This window comes from Myotis nattereri, assembly GCF_964212035.1.
Source record: "Myotis nattereri genome assembly, chromosome: 1".
Taxonomy (NCBI): domain Eukaryota; kingdom Metazoa; phylum Chordata; class Mammalia; order Chiroptera; family Vespertilionidae; genus Myotis; species Myotis nattereri.
The window spans coordinates 148,428,082-148,447,894 of NC_138075.1; the positions used below are offsets into that span (position 1 = coordinate 148,428,082).

At 53.6% G+C, this 19,813-nt stretch overlaps 1 protein-coding gene across 4 annotated transcripts; it reads right to left on the reverse strand.

Moving 5' to 3' along the window:
- Positions 1-239: 239 nt before the first annotated feature.
- On the reverse strand, positions 240-14,934 carry PITX2 (paired like homeodomain 2; the record flags this gene model as incomplete). 4 transcript variants are annotated; one of them, XM_081111137.1, is made up of 4 exons in its annotated part: positions 240-803; positions 3,196-3,401; positions 14,352-14,450; positions 14,889-14,934. In XM_081111137.1, 4 exons carry the CDS (start codon positions 14,932-14,934, stop codon positions 240-242), a joined length of 915 nt encoding a protein of 304 aa, XP_080967263.1. The 4 variants fall into 4 exon arrangements, with proteins under 4 accessions (XP_080967263.1, XP_080967262.1, XP_080967264.1 ...); XM_081111136.1 differs by having other exon boundaries at positions 14,352-14,489; XM_081111138.1 differs by lacking the exon at positions 14,352-14,450.
- Positions 14,935-19,813: the final 4,879 nt, after the last annotated feature.

The window sequence follows — 19,813 nt, forward strand, 5'->3', positions numbered from 1 at the left end:
TGTGTGTGTCCTTGCAACTTTTGGAAATACTTTCAGTGAAAGATGTCAGGCATCGAGGCAATTCCTTTGAAATCAAGGGAGCTCCCTCTCTTTAATTCAGTGGTTTCCTTTTCTCTGTCTTCTCTTCCTGTCCCTTTCTTTAGTGCCCACGACCTTCTAGCGTCATCCCCAGTCTTTCCAGGGCAGAGCTGCCCCGTCCGTCCGGCACGGTGCTAGGATCCCGGCGCTGTGGGCGCGGCTCACACCGGCCGGTCCACGGCGTACTGGCAAGCGCTCAGGTTGGACGCCGGGTTCTGCACGCTGGCGTAGCCGAAGCTGGAGTGCTGCTTCGCTTTCAGTCTCAGGCTGGCCAGGCTCGAGTTACACGTGTCCCTATAAACGTACGGGGGAGTCGGCGGCGCGTAAGGGCAGGCGGGCGTCGGCACGGCGGAATTCAGCGACGGGCTGCTCAGGTTGTTCAAGTTATTCAGGCTGTTGAGGCTGGAGCCGGGGACGCCGGTCACCGCGGAGGGCACCATGCTGGACGACATGCTCATGGAGGAGATGGAGTTGGGCGGGGAGAACATGCTCTGCGACGACAGGGGGTTGACGTTCATCGAGTTGAAGAAAGGGAAGCTCTTGGTGGACAGGGAGGCCGACGTGAGGCCCTTGGCGGCCCAGTTGTTGTACGAATAGCCCGGATACATGTCGTCGTAGGGCTGCATGAGCCCGTTAAACTGCGGGCCAAAGCCGTTCTTGCACAGCTCGGCCTGCTGGTTGCGCTCCCGCTTTCTCCATTTGGCCCGGCGATTCTTGAACCAAACCTGGGGGGGGGGGGGGCAGGGAGCAAATAGACGCCACAGATCGGATAAGTCAAACCTGGATCCCGCAGAGCACCAGAGGCCGCCTCTTCTCTGACAGACACACAAACCCTCGTTTTCCCCTCCCCCGCGCGCCCCGCGCCCCCTGGTCCGAAGCCCAGACCAAACGAGGAAGGAAGCCCTGGCGGCTCGGGCCTGCGAGGCAGGACTCTGAGCTTCGCCACAAACCCCAGCCGAATGCTTGGTGGCCTGTGGCAGCTCCTTCTCTAACCCAGGCCCTGCTCAGTATCCAAAAACACACACTGCGAAAACAAACGCGGGGCAGCAGGCTCCCCCCCGCCCCCCAATCCTTCCCTGGCCACCTTGCAAACTTGCTTCCATTCCAAAGCCACACACTCCATGAAGAGTACCCGGGACGGAGAGCGCACCAGCCCCGCTCTCCCACACAGCTCCTCCCTGCCCTCTGGGGTCTCCACTGCCGCCTTCCACCCAGGGAAGCTGCACCTTCCCCACAACAATGCCGAGCCGCAACCCCTTCCTCGCCTAGCAAAACCTCCAAGTAAAAAGCCAAAGGCTCCTCCCCGACTGCTCAGTAAACTTCCCGAACTCAGCGCGTAAACTCCCGACCCCAGAAAGGGTCGCTCTGCAGCCCCCGCTCGCTCCGCGCTCTTACTCCGCCAATCTCAGGCCAGGCCTGCGCCCCCACGCTCCCCCGCTGGGCCCAGTCGGGTCTGGGCTTTGCAGGCGGCCCCGCAGCCCAGCCGACCCCCACCCGCGGCCGGTGGCCCCGCCACAACCCCGCTCTCAATCCACACTGGGCCCGCCAGTGGCCCCAGACGGCGGCTTTTGTGTATTGGAGAGAGGCCTGGTCGGAGATTTCGGAGTTGACACCAGTGATGTTTCACATTACACGTCTCAGCCGGGCCCAGACGACTAATCCGCTTTTTCCCCCCTTTCCCCCTTTCCTTCTTGATTTCCTTTGTATCCCCCTTCCCCTTCTGCACCCGACTGCTATAAAAAGCACGCCTCTCTCCCACTTGGCTGGACCAGCCTTGGGCTTGGACGGAGGGAGCGAGAGCCCGGCGTGGCGGCCGCAGGGCACTTGGGAGGGACGGCAGAGAAGCCAGAGGACGGGGGAGGGCTTTTCTGAAGGATTCCGCAGTACCCACAGATTGGGCTTTTATTTTAACTACTTGCCATTTCTACCCTAGGCCGTCTAAACTTTGCCCAGGCAAGAAGAGTACGTGAGAGGCCCGTTCCCCTGCTGCTCAGGAGAGCTAATGAAAGACTGACCTTTCGCAAAACCAGGCAGGCCTGCCGAGCGCTAGCTCCATGCAGTTAAACTAAAACCATTTCCAACTTCATTCCGGCTCTTCTACCGCCAGCCTCGCCTCATGTCTACACAGTGCCACCCAGACAGCGTCTTCCTCCTTCCCTCTGCTCTGGGAGTGCATGCTGGCCTTAAATCTTTTCACCGCTATTGTTACATGCTTTCTTCTTTCTGCTTTCTCTGTTCTAGCTGGGGGCTCTGTTTTTCTACTCAGGGCATTTTTTTTTTTTTTTTACAGTAAAGCCTCTGGATCCTTTGTGTATTTTCTGTTTCCAGAATCCTAACAATTTTGGAGTTTTGCACCGACGAGCATAAACCAGGATGCTGCTACTGGGTAACTGATTTAAAGTTCATTTTTTTTTTGCCAATCCATAAAGCACAGCTTTGCTACAAAGGTAAGCCCTTTCTTTGATAAAACTATTATAACTGGGAGGAAGGGTGCAACAATCTCCTGAGAAAAGATAAATAAACCAAACTGAAAAGTCTTTTTCTTTTTCTTTCTAAGAGGGACTAGCAGGATAGTAGCTTGTGTATTAAAATGGCTTCCGGAGATCACAAAACCAGGGAGTAGGGTGTGAGAGAGACCTGAATGGCCAAAAAAAACCCCGCAGAGACCTTGCATGGAGGACGAGACGAGTAGAGAAAGGGCTGGGCCAGGCCCGGCGCGAAAGTTTCCCTTGCGTGTTTCTGGCCGGTTTTCCTTGTTAAAGGCGCACAGGTTGGAGCCTGTTTTCAGCTCCTGGCCTGGGAGGGATTTTATTAGCGCTCGCCTGGCGACTGCAAGCCAGGAACACAATACCCTGTGCGAGGGAATGAATGCCATGTGGCCCAGTTTGGGAGGGCGCCGGGTGCCATTCCGGGCCCCAACGGGGACCGCGGCAGCCTCGGATGGGGGAGCTGTAACCTCGCGACTGGGCCAGCCGAGCGACCTTTTGCTTTCGCAAAGGCACCCCACGCGCAGCCTCCGGGGCGGCGCCGCCTTCCGCACTCCCTCCCGGTCTGCACGGCCTGCACCTCCATCGCGCTCTCCCGCCCAGCCCTCTCGGGCTCCGCGCCGGCTCCTACCCGGACTCGAGCTTCCGTAAGGTTGGTCCACACGGCGATTTCCTCGCGCGTGGACATGTCCGGGTAGCGGTTTCTCTGGAAAGTGGCCTCCAGTTCCTGCAGCTGCTGGCTGGTGAAGTGAGTCCGCTGCCGCCGCTGCCGCTTCTTCTTGGACGGGTCTTCGGCGCCCACGTCCTCATTCTTCCCCTGCTGGCTCTTGTCTTTCTCTGAAAACGAAACACACAAAGGTTCCCATCAGCATGCCCACCTGCAACCCGAGAACTCCCGCTGCAGCGGGGGGCACCGGCCGGGAAGCACTGGGGGGCCAGCGGGGAGGAGTGTGTGACCAAGCGCTCGCGTGGCGCGGAGCACGGCGTCTGGGGGGTGCAGACGCGAGTGTGGGTGTGCGCGCCCCATCTCCTCCCCTCCCCCCTCCCCCGGCGGCGCCGTACGTTTTATTTACATGTTTATCTGCCTGCGACCGCGACACATTCCTTTTTATTGCCTGTACTTTCGAGCACATGTATACGCCTCTGCGCAGACACACCAAATCTCTCGGGAGACGCGTCCGCGCGCGCTGCACAGTCACCCTGGCTTTCGAAGCGGTTTCGGGAGGCTAGAGAAGTGGACTTTGAGATTCGGTCTGGCACTCACGTTTTTTTTAAAAAAAGACCTCTTCTTCTGAGACATAGTTTCAGAGATACTTTGCTAACAAGTGGAGCTTCTTGGGAACTGAAAGCCGAGAGGAGAACATGGCCCGAACCTGGCCCGGGGCGTAGATGCGGAGCGGCCTCTGAACCCCCTCCGATGTAGATGCTGGGATTTTGGTGGCCCAAGAAACAGAAGGGAGGCCAGGGTAGGAATAGGGAGGGAGGGCGGCAAAAAGACCCGCGCCGTTCACTCCACCCCAGCCCGGCGGTGGAGGTAGAGCGAAAGCCACGGGAGGTTCTGCGGGCAGCAAGCTGAACGACCACTCCCCCCACCTTTCCCCCTGCAGGGGCCGACTTCCTCGGTGGCCAGAGGGGTCGAGCGACGCGGGGCGGCCGGGCGGGGGTACCGCGGGGCCGCGCGGCTCCTTACCTGCGGCCTCGGGGCTGGAGGTGTCAGAGATGGTGTGCACCTCCAATCTGTGCTTGGCAGAGTCCAGGGCGCGGGTCTGGCCGGGAGCTAGGACCGAAGCCATAGCCTGTGGCTGGGGATGGTGACAGGCGGAGGACGCGGAGGCAGCCAACCGCTTGGTCCCTGCTGCTCGGTGCTCCAAGTGCAGCGGGCCTTTCATGCAGTTCATGGACGGAGCCGCGCGCCGCCCTGCCAGTCCCCGGCCGCGCTGCGCCCTGGGCGCGGAGCTTCCCCGCGGTGTCTGCCGCGGGCAGAGCCGGCGAACACAACCCCCGCGGAGCGCTCCAGCCTCGCCGCCCCGTCTCCTTCGGCAGGCTTAAGCGGAAGGTTCCGGCGGCCGAATGTCAGCGGGCCAACCGAGCCATGCGAACGAGGTCGGGAGGGTACAGCTCCGAGCGTCTTTGGGGAGCCGGCTTGCAAGTTCCAAAGCGAAACGAGAGTGGGCAAAGACCCCTTTCTTCACCCCCTCCCTCTCCCGAGGACCCCTCCAATAAGGAAAGCTAACGCGGAGCGCGCTCTGCCCGCCCCCCGCGCGCAGCCCTGGCAGCGAAGTGTCAAGAGTGACAGGGACAGGTAGCTGATATTGGATCCCGGCGGCGGCGGCGCGAGCCTCCGGTCGCACCCTCCGCGTCGGGCACACGCACGGCCCCACGGATCGTCGAGCTGGAGCCCGGCCTCGCCGCAGCTCAGCTCCCGGCACCTGGGCCAGCGAAGGACCAGCACTGCGGCTCCTCGCTTCCCTGTTGGCCTAACATCTTAAAACCAGAGGCGGGCTTCCTGGTGCCGAGACGTCATTTGGCCACGGCCCTCCCCAACCCTCCCGCCTCCGCCTCCTCCCAGACCCTTCTTGCGGCCGGAGTGACGTGGCTCTGACCCAATCAGGAGGCCGCGAGCTGCGGCGGAGGGACAGTGCTGCTTGCACCTATCAGCTAAGTGGGCTGGGCCAATACCTCACTGCGCCCGCAGAGTCTACACCCGCTGGCTCCAACCCGACTAAACATGATCGGCTTTTTGTTCGGGCGGAGAGGTGGAAGGATGAGGTGGGAATAAAAAGCTCGGGGAGAAAGGAGCTGGAAGGTACACGGATCAACAAGGTACCCCCCCCCTTTCTTTTTGTGTCTCACTACATCTATTTTCACTCCCGAGGTGTTTTTCTCCTGTATGGAAAGGAGACATGCTACTTAAAACTAGAAATATTTTAAAAACACCAACAGATCACCCAAACAGCCTGTCAGGTGAATGCTGCGCTAATCTGAAGAAGCTTTATTTTAATTGCAAAAAAAAAAAAACATATCCCTTAGAAGGCAGGCTAATAAATTAGAAATCGAGAAGCAAATGGACCCGTCAAAAGAAAATTACCTTGACTTTCAACGAACAACTGTTTGGTGGTTCACTCTGGATTTATACAAGAATAAAAAGTCGCCTCAGATCACGTTCTCTGTAATGCTTATTAGTCCCCAGACAGAAAACACACAATAGAATAGAAACCCTAACCCAGCATTTTCAAAATGCTGAAAGCTTATCCATTCTACTTAACGTTGATTAAGACACATATCCTAGATCTTTCAAATTCCTCGTACACTGTATTAAGCTCGTCCTAACCAGAGAGAGAGCCGAGCTTTAAATTCGACTCTCGTGTTTACTTTATTATCAATCAGATTGAAATCCATAAAGCTTGTAGAATCAACAACCTTGAGCTAATTATATATAAACTATGCTTTAATGAGTTTCCATACAATTAAGAATGTTGCCAAATAACCAATTTCAAGGATAATTTTTGTCCCCCCCTAGGAAGCTCTAGGCTGTCTTGAATTGTTAAAGTCCAAGCAGGCAGAAGCAGTAGGGTGAGCGAAGGGCACAAGCTTAGGAGAACACTGGGCCAGGAAAGGCAAAACCACCCGTATTCATTTATATAAACAAAGGAAACAGAACACCTTTGGGGACATCCAACTCTTTGTAGCACTATTTCCACATAAATTTAATTTCCACAGAGGTTAAAGAAAGGAATCCAGACATATTATTTAAAATAATTTTTGAAAGTCCCTTTGTCCTCTGGCTTGGGTCAGCTGGGGAGCACAAACTAATCTCCCCTGGGCTCTGCATTGGCCGATTGCTTTATTGTGGAGTTAGTGTTATCATCCCTGACTGTGTATTTGTTTGACGTTACAGTCAATGATTTGCAACACCAGTATGGGGTATCTTCAGAGAATTCCCTCCTTGCCCTTGTTCACAAGATTGGGAAACTTACTCAGTCTGCGGCAGAGTAGATGAAACGGACTACAAACATGTTTGTAACCTATGTGTCTCTCCTTTGCCCCGCTCCCACCCCAAATCCTCTCTGCGGCTCCTCCCCCATTTTAAACATGCTTGAGAGTAGTCAGAGGAACCAAATGAGAATTGTTCTTCAGTCTCTCCACACAAGTATCATCCTACTTTAAGAATAATTCAGCTCCAAGGGGGAACTGTCTTCACAGTCAGCTTTAAATCAGCATTTCTGATTTTAACCTTTTGTTCCAGTTCACCCCCATTCCAAGCATACACACACCTACTCAGCAGAATACACCCCCCTCTGACATGTCTGCTTGGGCTGAGACTCATGCTTCCAGCTACATTAGGTCCTGCCATCTTATCACTAAATTATACATATTACACCAGCAGCCTGTTGGTAAAGAAGGTTAAATTAATTTACATTCTGTTCATTATCTGGTGCTTAAATGACGCATTTTATCCCTGAGATTTGGAGGAGAATCTCCTCAGACCCCACAGCGTTTCACTGAAGACAATGCTCTTACATTTGTAGTGGGTTTTAATCTGATAAGACTTTAATTTGCTTAAGTCTTTTAAATAAGGGTTTTAGATGTTTCTAGCCATTTTCTTATTGAATTTCCTCTAATTCCCCCAAGATCATAAAGTATATGTGTAAAGTAAATATTTCCTCCCATTGCACTGCCAGCCGATGACCTGTAACTAAGTCAACATGAATGCAGCTCTTTTCTGCCCAATGTGTTTACTAATCATATTCCAGTTTCTTCTCTGAAACCTTAGCAGAGCTGTGATCCCCACACTGCCATGCCCCCACAGCCTCATTTCATGAAGAAACTCCATTACATCAAAGAATGAAAGATTCTCCATCACAGCGAGCATTCAATTTTTGGTGCGAGCTCAGGGCGTTTTTCAAAACTCCTTGCTTGGGAGAGCTGAGAAGCTCCCCAGAGCCATACAGATTTCTAAACACATCTCTCATTAAACCCGCAGAATTCTGATGTAAGCTCAGGTGGCTCTGCTTGACTAATAGAACTTTCATCCGGACAAATACACACCATGAAGGCCCTAAACCAGCCTCCAAGGGGTGAAAAGCCCAAGGGCAAGGGACGGCATCTTATAGTGCCAAAGGGCGGGAGATGGTGGAAGTACTGGTGACCTTCAGGCAGCCTAAAAGCCTAAAGAGACAAGGAATCTTAAATTGTGTCAATCCATTGCAAAGCCAAGTAGGACATAAAGACAGTTATCTGGAGCACTCTGGTTAGAGAAAAAACACAGCCGTACACACATATACCTACAAATCTATAGAATATATATATATATATATATATATATATATATATATATATATGCATATATACTGTATGTATGCATATGCATATATACTGTATATATATATATATATATATATATATCACACAACCCCTCAACCCCAGCTTTCGATACAACTGAGCCAGTGAGGTGTTTCTTCACATTTTTTTTTTCAGCCAGAGTTTCAACTCCCTCCTAATCAATTAATCACTTCACAAACTCTTGAGTCTAAGTGACACACTTCCCAAGCCCAAGATTTCACTCCATGGGTGGTAGGAGTATAACAACATGGAAAGCCTAGATGGGGAAAAACAAGTGTGTAGTGGGGAATCTGGGAATACTTTTCAGTAAAAATTGTGGTGGTTGTGGGTAATTTTGGAGATTTAATTTACCAAAACTGTGTGGGTGGTTACACAGGTACGGGCAATACTGATAAGGAAGAAGTTGAAAGCAAAGAAATCAAATGTATTTTGGTTCAGCACTACGCCCCCAAAATCCCTTCTTTGACTGGTTCTAGAAATTAACATTTCAGCTTTCCTCACAGAAGTTAGAACAACTCAGCGTGGTCTGGTTCAGGGAAGCCCGCGGTGCAGGCTTCCCAGGATCAGGACAGGAAGCTCCGTACGCGTTTAAGTTTTTGTGTCCAAAGACATCAGGTATCATCTCAATAGGCGTTTTCTTGCTTATTTTTCAAATAATGACCCTTGAGGAGGGAAATGTGTGACACCTGGTCGGGAGAGTTTTGAGCTGGTATTTGCCACTGATTACCAGTCTTAACGTCTTATTTAATTTCACACTCTTTAGTGTTAGTTGCACAAAACCCCTCTGGCCACCACGGTGAGATTGGCTGGGTTGTGCTATCAATTTCTTAGTTGCAATGGTCCGGGTATGGATTGGGACGCAAACAAGGGGCCAACAATGTTTGGAAAAAATGTGTCCTGAGAACTCACCTGGAAAATGACTCAATTACATGTCCCCCAGCGCTGGCAGGCCTTAGAGAGGTGGGAGTCTTGCTCGGTCAAGGCCAGCTCAAGGACGAGGCCCGCCCCGGGATTCTGCTCATAGACACGTGAGGGGCGTGGGTGCGCCAGCAGTGGTGTAAGGCGCAGAGGTCAGAAGGAGACCTTGCACCCTGCTCAAGAAGAGGCCCTTCCTCCTCTCCTTCCTCTGCCTGGCTTTCCTCCACGCAAAATATCAAGCTGGAAAGTGCTCCCTTTCTCCCCGCGTCTCCTCAGCCATAACCCAGAAATTAAAGGCTTTACTGTAGCTAATCCCCCCCCCCCCATTGCCTAAATGGGATAAAAAACCCCTTGTTAATTTTGTAAAAAAAAAAAAAAGGGGGGTGCATTTTTTTAAATCAGAAGTCTGTAGATGTGCTAAACACCACCCACCCTCTCAAGGTCCGTGCCATGGGTCCCCCTATCTCTGTCCCCACACAATCTACCACTGGAGGTCTGGCACGACTGGATGCGAAAGCTCAGGTGTCAGGTGTAGGGGCCCCTACACTGGCCAGTGAAGAGAAGATGGAGGGATTAGAGGAGGCATTGGAGCCGGGGGAGGGGGGGGGGCTAGAGAAATCACGAAGCCCATGTGCTGTGATGCCTTTTCACGTCAGCGTGCTAGCCTTACAGGTTTATTAGGCCCTCATTTAACCTCGCAATGCAACTAGTCACGGAAGAGAATGTATACGTGTTAGGGGAGGGGAGAGAGAGAAGCGGGGAATAAGATAAACATCAATATTCAGGTCCAGAGAAAGAAGTGACAAGGGACTAACTAAAGTCACTTAAAAAACCCAACAAAAATTGGATTACAATGCTCCTTTCTCTTTCTATTTTCTCCCTCTCCAGCTCATGTTCGTCTCTTTTCTATTTCTCTTGCTCTCCCTTCTTCCTGTCTTCCCTCTCCCAGACATGCTAGTAGCTAACATTCAGCATTAGTTGTCATGGTGACCATAAATCACATAAATCCAAAAATACCCACCTATAATCTGAGATGAAGCTTTTATTTCCCTAGCGAAATAATATTTTAAAAGCTGTCAGCTGACAAAAAAGGAACCCAGCTCATTGTAGTAACCCAAGTAATATATTACTTCTAAAGATTTAAATTAAAATGTCAGCCTATTAAAAACACGCCGGGAGAATCTTGGGCACTCCTCAGGTCAGATCCTCACAATGAAGTTGACTCCATCACGCCTGATCACTCTTTAACACAGAGACACCATTCTGCGTGCTCGCTCTCCTGTTAATTTATTCCCTTCTGTCCCAACTACCGCAGTCCTCACCAACTCTGGGCCTTCGGTTGTAAAAGAAAGGAGACTCCACCTGGATCAGAAGGGAGCCGGCTCCTTGGCCTGAACCTTCTGAGGGCCTTGTGTGTTGGTCCTCTAATATCAATCATTTCCCCAAATGGAAGATAAGGGCTTGGGGGGGGGGGGAAGTGCGGTTGAGTGCCATAATGAGGGTGACTTCTTAGAAAAGCTGAGAAGAAAGAAACGAAGAGAGAAGGACGGGTGAGGGAAAGACCAAGTAGTGGAGGACGGAGCTGGGAGGCCAGGTTCTGTGGGGAAGTCTAACCCAGGAAAGGTAGGTAAATTCTACCATCCAGGAGGAAACGCGCCCATTGGAAGCCCGGGGGTAGCGGTGTGTGTGTGTGTGTGTGTAGGGGGGCAGTGACGGGGGAGGGGGGCAGCCGCTGTTGGGCCTTTTGTCTTCTACGTTGGGCTTGTTGTCTTTTGCCTATCTTTGGATTACAGGGTATTCGCCTAGATGAAGAGCCATTAATTACCCATTCAGTCAATATTAGGAAGACCACAAAGCTTTTTACATAGGATTAAGAAGACATCAGATTGCTCCTTTAGTATATTCCTGCTCACGAATAAGCTTTCGTTATACATTTCCTTTTCCCCGGAGTCTCGCTAACCGCTGCATATATTAGCGGCGGGCGGTGCGGAGAAACAGCCGCGCCAGCCCGGCCCAACTTGGAGCGCACACCCCGCCGGGGCGAGGAACGCAACCTGGTCCACCTCTGCGTGCGGGCGGGGTCCGCAGGGCCTGACCACCTTGGGACAACTGTTCAAATCCCCCCCCCACACACCCCGTGGGCGTGGGGAAGCGCGCGCGCGCACACACACACACAAGCACATACACACACACATACACACACGCTGATTTGGGGGGGGGGTCCAAAAGAAAATGGACATCTCTCCTGCCCAGCTCCCCTCTCTCTTTGCTTCTTGCTTAGAAGTTGACGCGCCTTGGCAGGCCCCTGTTCTCGTCCCTGCGCCGCACTGGGGAGCCCTCTACCCTTCTAAACTCCCCTCCCTTTCTGTCAACGCGGAGGCCCCAGGCGGAGCAGCACGCCGCGCCCCATTCTGCGTGTCGCGGCGGAGGGCCTGGGCGCTGTCGCTGGGGTCCCTGTTAGCATTACAGTCGCTTCCCAACGGGAAGCACGATGGTTTGCTTTCAGGGGGTACCCTGGAACCCACGGTAGTATGTGCTCGGCAAACATTTGCTGATCCACTGATTGGGGAGGGGGGGCGGTCTGTGGCCCCGGAGGCGGTTGTCCTGGGTCTTCCTAAGCAGTCGGGGTCCGTACGGAGCTGTGGCCCGTGAGAGGGTGTGTGTTGGGCTGGGACCCCTCCAGGGGGAGGAATTTTCCCACACTAGAGACCGAGGCCAAGCACCTTCACACCAGCCGCTGTGTCCAAGCTGTTTCACAATCCATGGCGCCGCTGGGGAGGGGGGCGGGGGCTGGACAAAGGTCCCCCACCCCAGGTCGGGTCGCTAAGCCAGGTGCCCAGGCCGCGGGGAGGCAGCTTGGACTGATTCAGCTGGGAATCCAGGGCCACCGCCCCGAAACTTCAGGGTTACTGACAGGGGAAGGCACTCGGCCCAGGCCCTTCCTGAAGGTCACGACCACTTTTTGAATTCCGTAAGGGGGTTCCTCTCAGGACACCCAAACCAGGAAAAACGAAGGACCTCGGTTCTAGGGGTGCGTTCTCTGGGGCCTCTACCTCTTACTTTTGGGGGTGGGGTTGGGGTGGGGGGTATTGCTTAACTGGCCACCTCTTCCTGGCTCCACTTTCGGTGCCCAAGCCATTCCTCTCTCCCCCTCTCTCAAAGCCCTGGCCTGAGAGGCCTGGCTGACCTCAGCTCCATCCCCTTTTGGGGGTTGAGCCAGGCTGTGGGTCAGCTTGTTAGATGCCAAGCGGACTGGGCCTTGCCGAAGCCCTCCCTGCCTCCTCAGAGAGTGTTTCCAGGCTTCAATGAGGACATGGTGGGTGAGGCGAGGGAATGCCAGGAATAGAATATACTGGCTCTTCTTGAAAATTGCATGTCACTGTAAACATGTTTCCTTTTTAAAAGCAAATAAAAACTATTAAAAAACAAACAAAGGAGAGAAATCTCTTTCTTTCAAAAGCAGGCTCTGGCCAGGAGTTTGCTTATTACGTAAGTTAAATTTGCTTATATTCAGTAAAGGGGACGCTGGCAACCTTCCTTTAAGGTTACTACAGTTTTTGGTTTACCAGATTCCTAAAAGCCAATAGGGCTCAGATGTTCAGCATTTCTTACTATCACATGCCTCTTCTTCATTTACATGTGAGGGTAGCAATTTTCTTTTTTGGTCTGAAAAGTAGAAAAGAGACTATTGGCATTGTAGGGAAAGATCCCTTTTCACCTGCATTAAAATAATCTGGGCTTGAAAGTAGTCATGGTTATTTCTAGTTCTTTGTTTATTTGCTAATTAGCAAAAGCGAACCGCCAGGGTTGTCTGCCAGGCCTGTGACGGGACTCCCCAGCTAACCCGCTTCGTTCCCACCCACGAAACCCCCATCCCATCCCATCCCATCCCATCCCAGGTTCCTCCCTCCCTTCCTAGCTCACTCGGAGGCCACCTGTACTCAGAAACCATTCCTGGGGTCCAAGAGCCTGGTGTGGGGGCGGGGGTAGGAGGAGACATTTTGCGTCTCTGCAGCTCCCAGCGAAGCGAGAAGTGCCGGCCTCGGCGGGCCGCAGTCCGCCCCGTGCGAAGTCAGAGCGGGGAGCTCCTCTAGTCCGGCCGGAGCCAGGGCTGAACCCGCACAAAGTGTTCTCCCCGGGAGTCAGAGCTGCTCTTGATTTTTAACCATATCCCAAACATACTTCGGTCTAATAATTTATTTTTACGACCGATTATCAAACAGAAGAAGAATTTAACACAATCTTAATGACAGAAATCACCGGCCGTTATCTCTGCATGGCCCCATTTAACCCCATGGGGTTAATCCCGGACAAGTGAGCATTTAACTGGCCCAGCGGGAGGACTCGCGATATTGTGCGGGCGTCCAGGCCGGTCTGCTCCGGACCACTTTAGACGTTTAATTTCAAACAAATGATGTTTTTCTCTCAGATTCGCTGGGAAGCCCGAAAGCAGGGCTTTTGTTTCCTTCTTAGGAGTATGGTTTGTTTACTTGGCCAGGGTCCCAATTCGCCCCCCTTGGGCACCCATTACATTTGTATCCTTACTCTTTAATCCGGAAAGAGGGGGTTAGAGGCTGAGGGCTGGGGGTGGGGGGAGTCGCTCTATCTGCTCACACTATCAAAGGTCAACAACCTCCTAAGGCTAGGCACTTATTTATTAAGGAGCCTGGAAAACCCAGAGAATAGAGGAACAGTCGGTTTGAGTTTTTCCTGTATTCCAAGGAAAGCTTGTCCTAACACACACACACACACACACACACACACACACACACACACACACGACCAAAGGACACATTTCAATGTATCAGAGGCCTGCGCAATGGGTTGGAGACGTTTTCAGTTTTGCATAAGCCTGCAGGCTTTGAGCAGCAATATCCCTTGACTCGTGCAGAGTGAAACTAGCCAATCGAGCAACGACACCACCAAAACTCGAGGCCCTGCAACCGGCACAACACGCAGGTTCGCGTCGACAGGGGCGCACACTCCACTCCACCCTGGGCTGGTGCGCATACCCGCTGCCCTCTGGCTAAGCGGGCTGTTGTCAGCTCCTCCACCTCCGCGGCCGGGCACGTCTCCGCCAACGCCGGCCTCCCGCGCTCGCCTGCAGCGGCAAACTCCGCACCCACAAGCCTGGGCGGGGCGCGGCGGAGAGCCGCCAGGGCTGGGTGGGCCCCTAGCGGCGCTGCCCGCAGTGGGGCGCGGCGAGCGACAGAGGTCGCTGTTGGACCACTTTTCCACTCCCCTTGGAGGCACCGAGGTAGGTGGGGGTGTGCGTCGATCAGGCCACAGGGAAACAGAGAGAAAGCGAGAGGGAGAGTTGTTGGGTCTCAGGAGTGCAGTAAGATTTGGAGAAAGGCAAGAAGGTCCCTGGGACGGCTGCTTCCCGTCCCGCCCAGAGGCCAAGCGCCTAAGTGCAAGGAGCAGGAGCGCTGGTCTGGGGGGCTCGCCTGCCTACGCCTCACCCGAGGCCCCGAGGCCCGGAGGCGGGTGCCCAGCTCGAAGCCTGCGCTTCGCTCCCGGCCTTACCATTGGCGCCAGGATGCTGCCGCGGGAAGAGCTTGCTGTTGGCCACCTCTTTCCGATTCTCGGGAGAGTCCGTGAACTCGACCTTTTTGATCTCGGAGTCTTTGGAGAAGAGGCATTCAACGGCCGCCGGCTGCACGCCTGGGCCATGCGCGCCCGCCCCACGTGCGCGGAAAGAGACGCCCGGGGCCGCCGCGGGAAAAGGAGCGGGGTCAGGGGCGTGGGGAAAGCGGGACCGAGGAGAAAGAGGGGACAAAGAGCAAAGACCCAGTTAGAGAGAAGAGCGGAGGGCACTCCGGTCTCGGGGACCCTCTGGGCCACGCGGCGCAGGGGGCGTCTCTGTCTCTGCGCCTCCCAGGTTGCCAGCAGCTCCCGTTCCGGGGCGGGTGGGGAATGGGGTTGGGGCTTAGGAACGCAGCAAGCGGCTCCCCCTGTTTCGTGTTCTGATTGCCTTCCTTCCTTCCCTGGCCTGCCCCTCTGCGAAGTGCCCCACGCCGCGGCCTCACCGTCGGGGGACAGGGCAGGAGAAGCGAGTCTTACCTAATTGCACACACGCCGACACTAGTTTTCGGCAGTTGGTCTCCATTCCCCGTTATCTGCAAAACAGAAGAAGGCGGGCTGTGTGGAGCGGCGGTCCACGCGAGCGCAGGGCTCTAAGGAGGCTCCTGGGGGGCGGGCGACCTCCACACCCACAAGTAGGCGCCTACTCTGTGCCAGGTTCTCGGACCTCCCAGCCGCTGTCTCCCAGATCCAGCCCAGCCCAGCCCGGCCCGGGAAATGAGGGGGAGATTTCCCTCCACAGCCCCAGCGAATGGGCCCACGGGCTCTTGGCCTATAAAGCGACCGTGTTCTGGGGTCCTAGGCTGCGGATCTACTCTCCAGAGCTCTGTCAGGGGTTGAGAGCCCCTCTGAACACCATGGTAACCTTGGCAGATGCAAACTTTGGGGGGCGGGTGGAGAGGCCTTTTATCTTGGGGAGCTGTATGCGAAGGCCACACCATTCAGCACAGCGCTGCTCTATTAGTTGGAACTCAGTAAACATTTGGAGAATGTCAGAGTCCACTCGCTTCTGTCCTAGACAGCAGCGGCCCTCGATTTTCTGCAGCTCTAAAGCGAACTGGACTCCGAGGCTCTCGGCCTAGGGGTCTCCTGGAACAAGCCTTCTTTGCGCCTCTCATCCATCAGGAGCTAGTTTTCCATATTTAGCCACACTTCTCCCTGGAGATACTCACCCGGCCATTTATTTACCCTAAAGTATGATTTAGGATCACAGAGGAGAGAAGCGGCGTGGCCAGGGTGAGACTGAGGAGAGCGGGGCAAACGTCCCCAGAGGGTTTACTGCCCCCCAAGGATGGAGAAATAGCTCCGAGACCGGCTTCCCCAGTTCTGCCCCTTCTGCTCCGAGGCAAACCAAATCTTTTTTTTTCAAATCTCCAACCACAACGCAGCGAGCCTCACATTTAGCGCGCTCCCCCTTCTCCGCCACCGGCAAACCGGGAGAAGCGGGTGGTGAGGGGCTCTGTGGGGTTGAGTAGAAGAGCTGCGGCTGCTTTTAAAGACAGAAGAAATGAAAGAAGGCCCCGGGCTCCGCAGGACCGTGGGATCTCTGCGCCTGCCTCCTTCCGCGCTCGCCAGGGTACGCGGCAGCGGGAGGGCCCGCTGCCCCGGGGTAAGGGCTGAGGGTGGGCCAGGGCGTTGCCTGTTAGCCGAGGGGCAGAGGCGGGCGGGTCGCCGCGGGTCTGCCTCTGGCCTGAGTCGCATTTCTCTGCTCCTTGGCCTCTCCTGGAAGGAGCAGGAGGGGCCCGGGGCCTCTGGCCCAAGTCGCTGCCCAGAGGAGGGGCAGCGGCGTGGGGATCCGAGGGTCGAGACCGCCCAATGGTTTTCCCACCCGCCAGCGAGATCAGGGGCTCCGCGGCTCTTGGCGGGGCCCCGGGTCCCAGAAGTAGCAGTTTGGCGGTTCCAGATTTAGTGATTCTGCAGTAAAATCACAGGATTAGTCCCTGATTGAGATGTCTGTTCGTGAGATATTACAAAATTCATTATCACAGCTTTCTACTAACTCGATATGAAGTAACACAGATGGGATTTTATTAGTCCAGACTTCAAATGTTTACTTATGATAATTTCAGGGGAAATTTGCATGTCATCATCATTTCGATAATCTTTTTTTTTTCTTTCTTCCCCCCTTAATGTCTGAACTGGCTGCATTATTAGCCGGTGGCCCTGGCATTGCAGATGGTAACTGCAAATAGTTTTTTATTTTCTGAAAGAATGAAATATACAAAAGAAAAAGATCCGGGCCACTCTATATAAAGTCAGTCAATGATCACACGCCTTCTCCCCCACTCCCAAGCTTCGGTTCTGTGGACCAAACAAAGTAACACGAAACAAATCGTCAAGAACTCTCCTCTAAAGATTGAAAAGAAGGTCAAGGCATGTGCCTTAGCTCACTCCAGTGTCCCTGTGACTTGGGGATTGACTTGGTAGTCAAAATGAGCCCTGAAACCTGCATTTATTTATTTGTATTTTATTTTATTGTTTTGCTTCACAGAATGACCAGGCCTCCTAGATGAATTAAGTCTAAATAAGTAGGGAAGATAATTAAAATTTAAAAAAGAAATTTTCCAATTCCTGCCTGCCGATCCTTACATGTGCCCCTGTCAAGAAAAGTCTTACAAGACAAATTTGGCTGCGGGATTTAAGGTCTAGCTTCCCTGGCTAATTTCACAAATTAAGATGTGCCACTTTTACTGATAGAAAGTTTTTACCCCGAAAGTTCATGTCCTGGTTGGAGAGTATATGCCAGGGGACCTTGCTCTGTCCAACTTGAGTTTTCTATTGTGAGCATGCTAAAAGCACTAGACAGCTAATAAAGCACACTGAATCACAGAGGCCAAGACAGGCAGGCGAGCACTAAGAAATAAAACAATTTGCTTAAAATGAATTTCTAATGATTGCCATAAGAAAAAATTGCTGGAAAAAGATAGTACTCATAATTCTAAATCCTTTCACACTCCCTCCCCTTTCCTTTCATTTGGACACCCTATAATAAAATCTTCAATGGAAAATTTAAAAATAAACAGCACAAGAACATATGTTTTAAATGAACTAAATTGGGGAGATTAGCCAGCAAATTAATTCTCAGTAGGTAATTATTTAAGGACATTAAAATACTGCACAACATAGTTCTGTAGTTTACCAGTTTAAGCCTTCTTTTAAACCAATTAATATTGATGCTTTAGGAACACTTGAGGAACAATGCACCTGAATGATTTAAGTATGGTTTTGCTGAGGTAAAGTAAAACATTCCATAAATGAAGTAGCTATTTAATTTTTAGGGAAAGTTTGATTATTGAATTATTGCATGATTATTTTATGTTGCATTAACAGAAATCTTCAAGCTATTTTGCTTAATTGCTTTGTTTCCTTGGAATAATTGGTATTAGAGTTTTAGATGAATTTTCTCCAAAATGATATTAAAACTGTCTTTAATTCTTATTAATGGCCTACAAAGAATTCAAGGGCATCTCTCTAAATTAGGTTAATTGTTCATTAAAATGTTTTCCGAATGTATGAATTCCTATTATTTTAATTTATCGTAGCAAAATATTTTTCCATTTAGTTTACTTTAGTAAGACATAATACGTGCACACACAAAAAAAGAGTAAAAATCAGACTACCCTATGATGGGTTGGTTTCTGAATTGCTTAGGAAAAGTAAAGCCATTACATTGGAATAAAAGAAGAACATATTTCTCAGATTTAGAATCATTTTTTTTCCCTTACTTGACATTTGGAAGAGTCCTTTTCCGTGCACCCATTTAAAATGTATCTCTTGAAGGGTAAGACTGGAGTTGACGGGCGATCAATTTAAAGGATTTATAAGCCGAAGTAATTGTGTGAGCTTGGCATCCAGTCCTGGCTCCCAGGTAATTCGTTTGGGCCTGAGAGGTCCCTCTCTGCCAGTTGAGATGGAACCTTTCTTCCAGTTGGTAACAATGGGAAGGGGGCTGATCTCCCAGTAGCTCAAACTTTGTGCCCAGCCCTGGATCTCGGGAATGCTAATCCCCAGCCCGAGGATCTGTCCCCGCCGCGCTGGCACCGAGATTTCGGGGAAGAGACCTGGTTTGAAATGCCAGCCCCGATCTCGCTTCCCACTCGACCCCAGCGCGCCCATAGATTGTTGGTGTCTGCGACCGGGGACGCAGGGAACGGGGCTTTGCAAGTTCTGTTTGCCAACAGCGTTACCTCAGGGGTGGGGGGTGGGGGGAAGGCATCCCCAGGAGCTACAAATCACCGACAGCGAAGATTCTCCAAAGTGGAACCAATTCTTAAACTCGCATGATCTCACACCCTCGCGGGGCGGACGGCCTCCACTTACCCGCTACCGGGAGGAAGCTGCCGCCTCCGTGTCCCGCCGCTTCCCGGGGAGATTTCCAGCGAGCCAGGCGCGGGCCGCACCGCCAGCGCCCGCCAGCCGGGCCGAGGGGACGGCGGGGCTCCCGAGGGCGCCAAGGTCCCGGGGCGTCCGCGGGGGCGCGGGGGCCTCCGGAGTCTAGCCGTCGCTGGCCGTTTCTTTCCGCCGCGCTCCCGCTTCCTCGCTCGGTCTCCCACTCTCTCTCTCCTCCCTCGCTCTCATCCCTCTCTGTTCCCTGCGCTCCGACTCCGGGTGGGGGGTGCCGTGACGTCAGCAGAGATTCCACCAAACTGCGCTGCACAGTGGCGCGCGGGCGGCGGCCGAGCCGGGCTGCGCGGGGAGCGGGAGCCAGCTCAGCGCCGGGCCGGCGCGGGGGGAGCGCGCAGGGGCTCCGGGCGGCGCGGCGGGGGAGGGAGGTGGAGGCCTGCGGGCCGAGGCGCCGGGCGCCCTAGAAAGAGCTGGGGAGAGCGGAGGAGGGAGAGGGAGCCGGGCCGGGCGCGTAGACAGCAGCCGATCGCACTCCCGCGGTGGAGAGGAGGACGCGCGGGGAGGATGGGGGGGGGGGGGGAGGAGAAAAAGGAATCCGCGCCAAACCGGGAGCTCGCAGGAGTCCGAGAGGGAGGGCCAGGGCGTCGGGGAGACAGCAAGGTACCCCTGGGGAGCCCCCCGGGCCGGGTGGGGCGGGCCGGCCGGGAACGTGCCCCCAGGGATGGAACAAAGGGCAGTGTGCGAGGGCTTGTTTGGGGCGAGGCCTGCGGGGTGTGAATCTGAGGGTGCGCGTGTGTGACCTTCTCGCAGGTCTTCAGGGCTGCGGGAAGAGGTCACGGAGAGTAGGTAGGGGGTGATGAGGTTGGGGGGGGGGGAGTGAGGGAAGGCAGGAGGCTGGAGCTGAGGTAGGCGGGGTGGGACTGAGAAGACCCAGGAGAAATCTGGAGAAGTGGGGTGAGTGGGGGGCAGTCAGGAGCGAGCGAGCGAGGCCAGTCAACCCGGGAAGGCCGGCCGCTCGGCCCCGCTCCCAGGCTCCCAAGGTCCACGCGAGGGGAACAGGT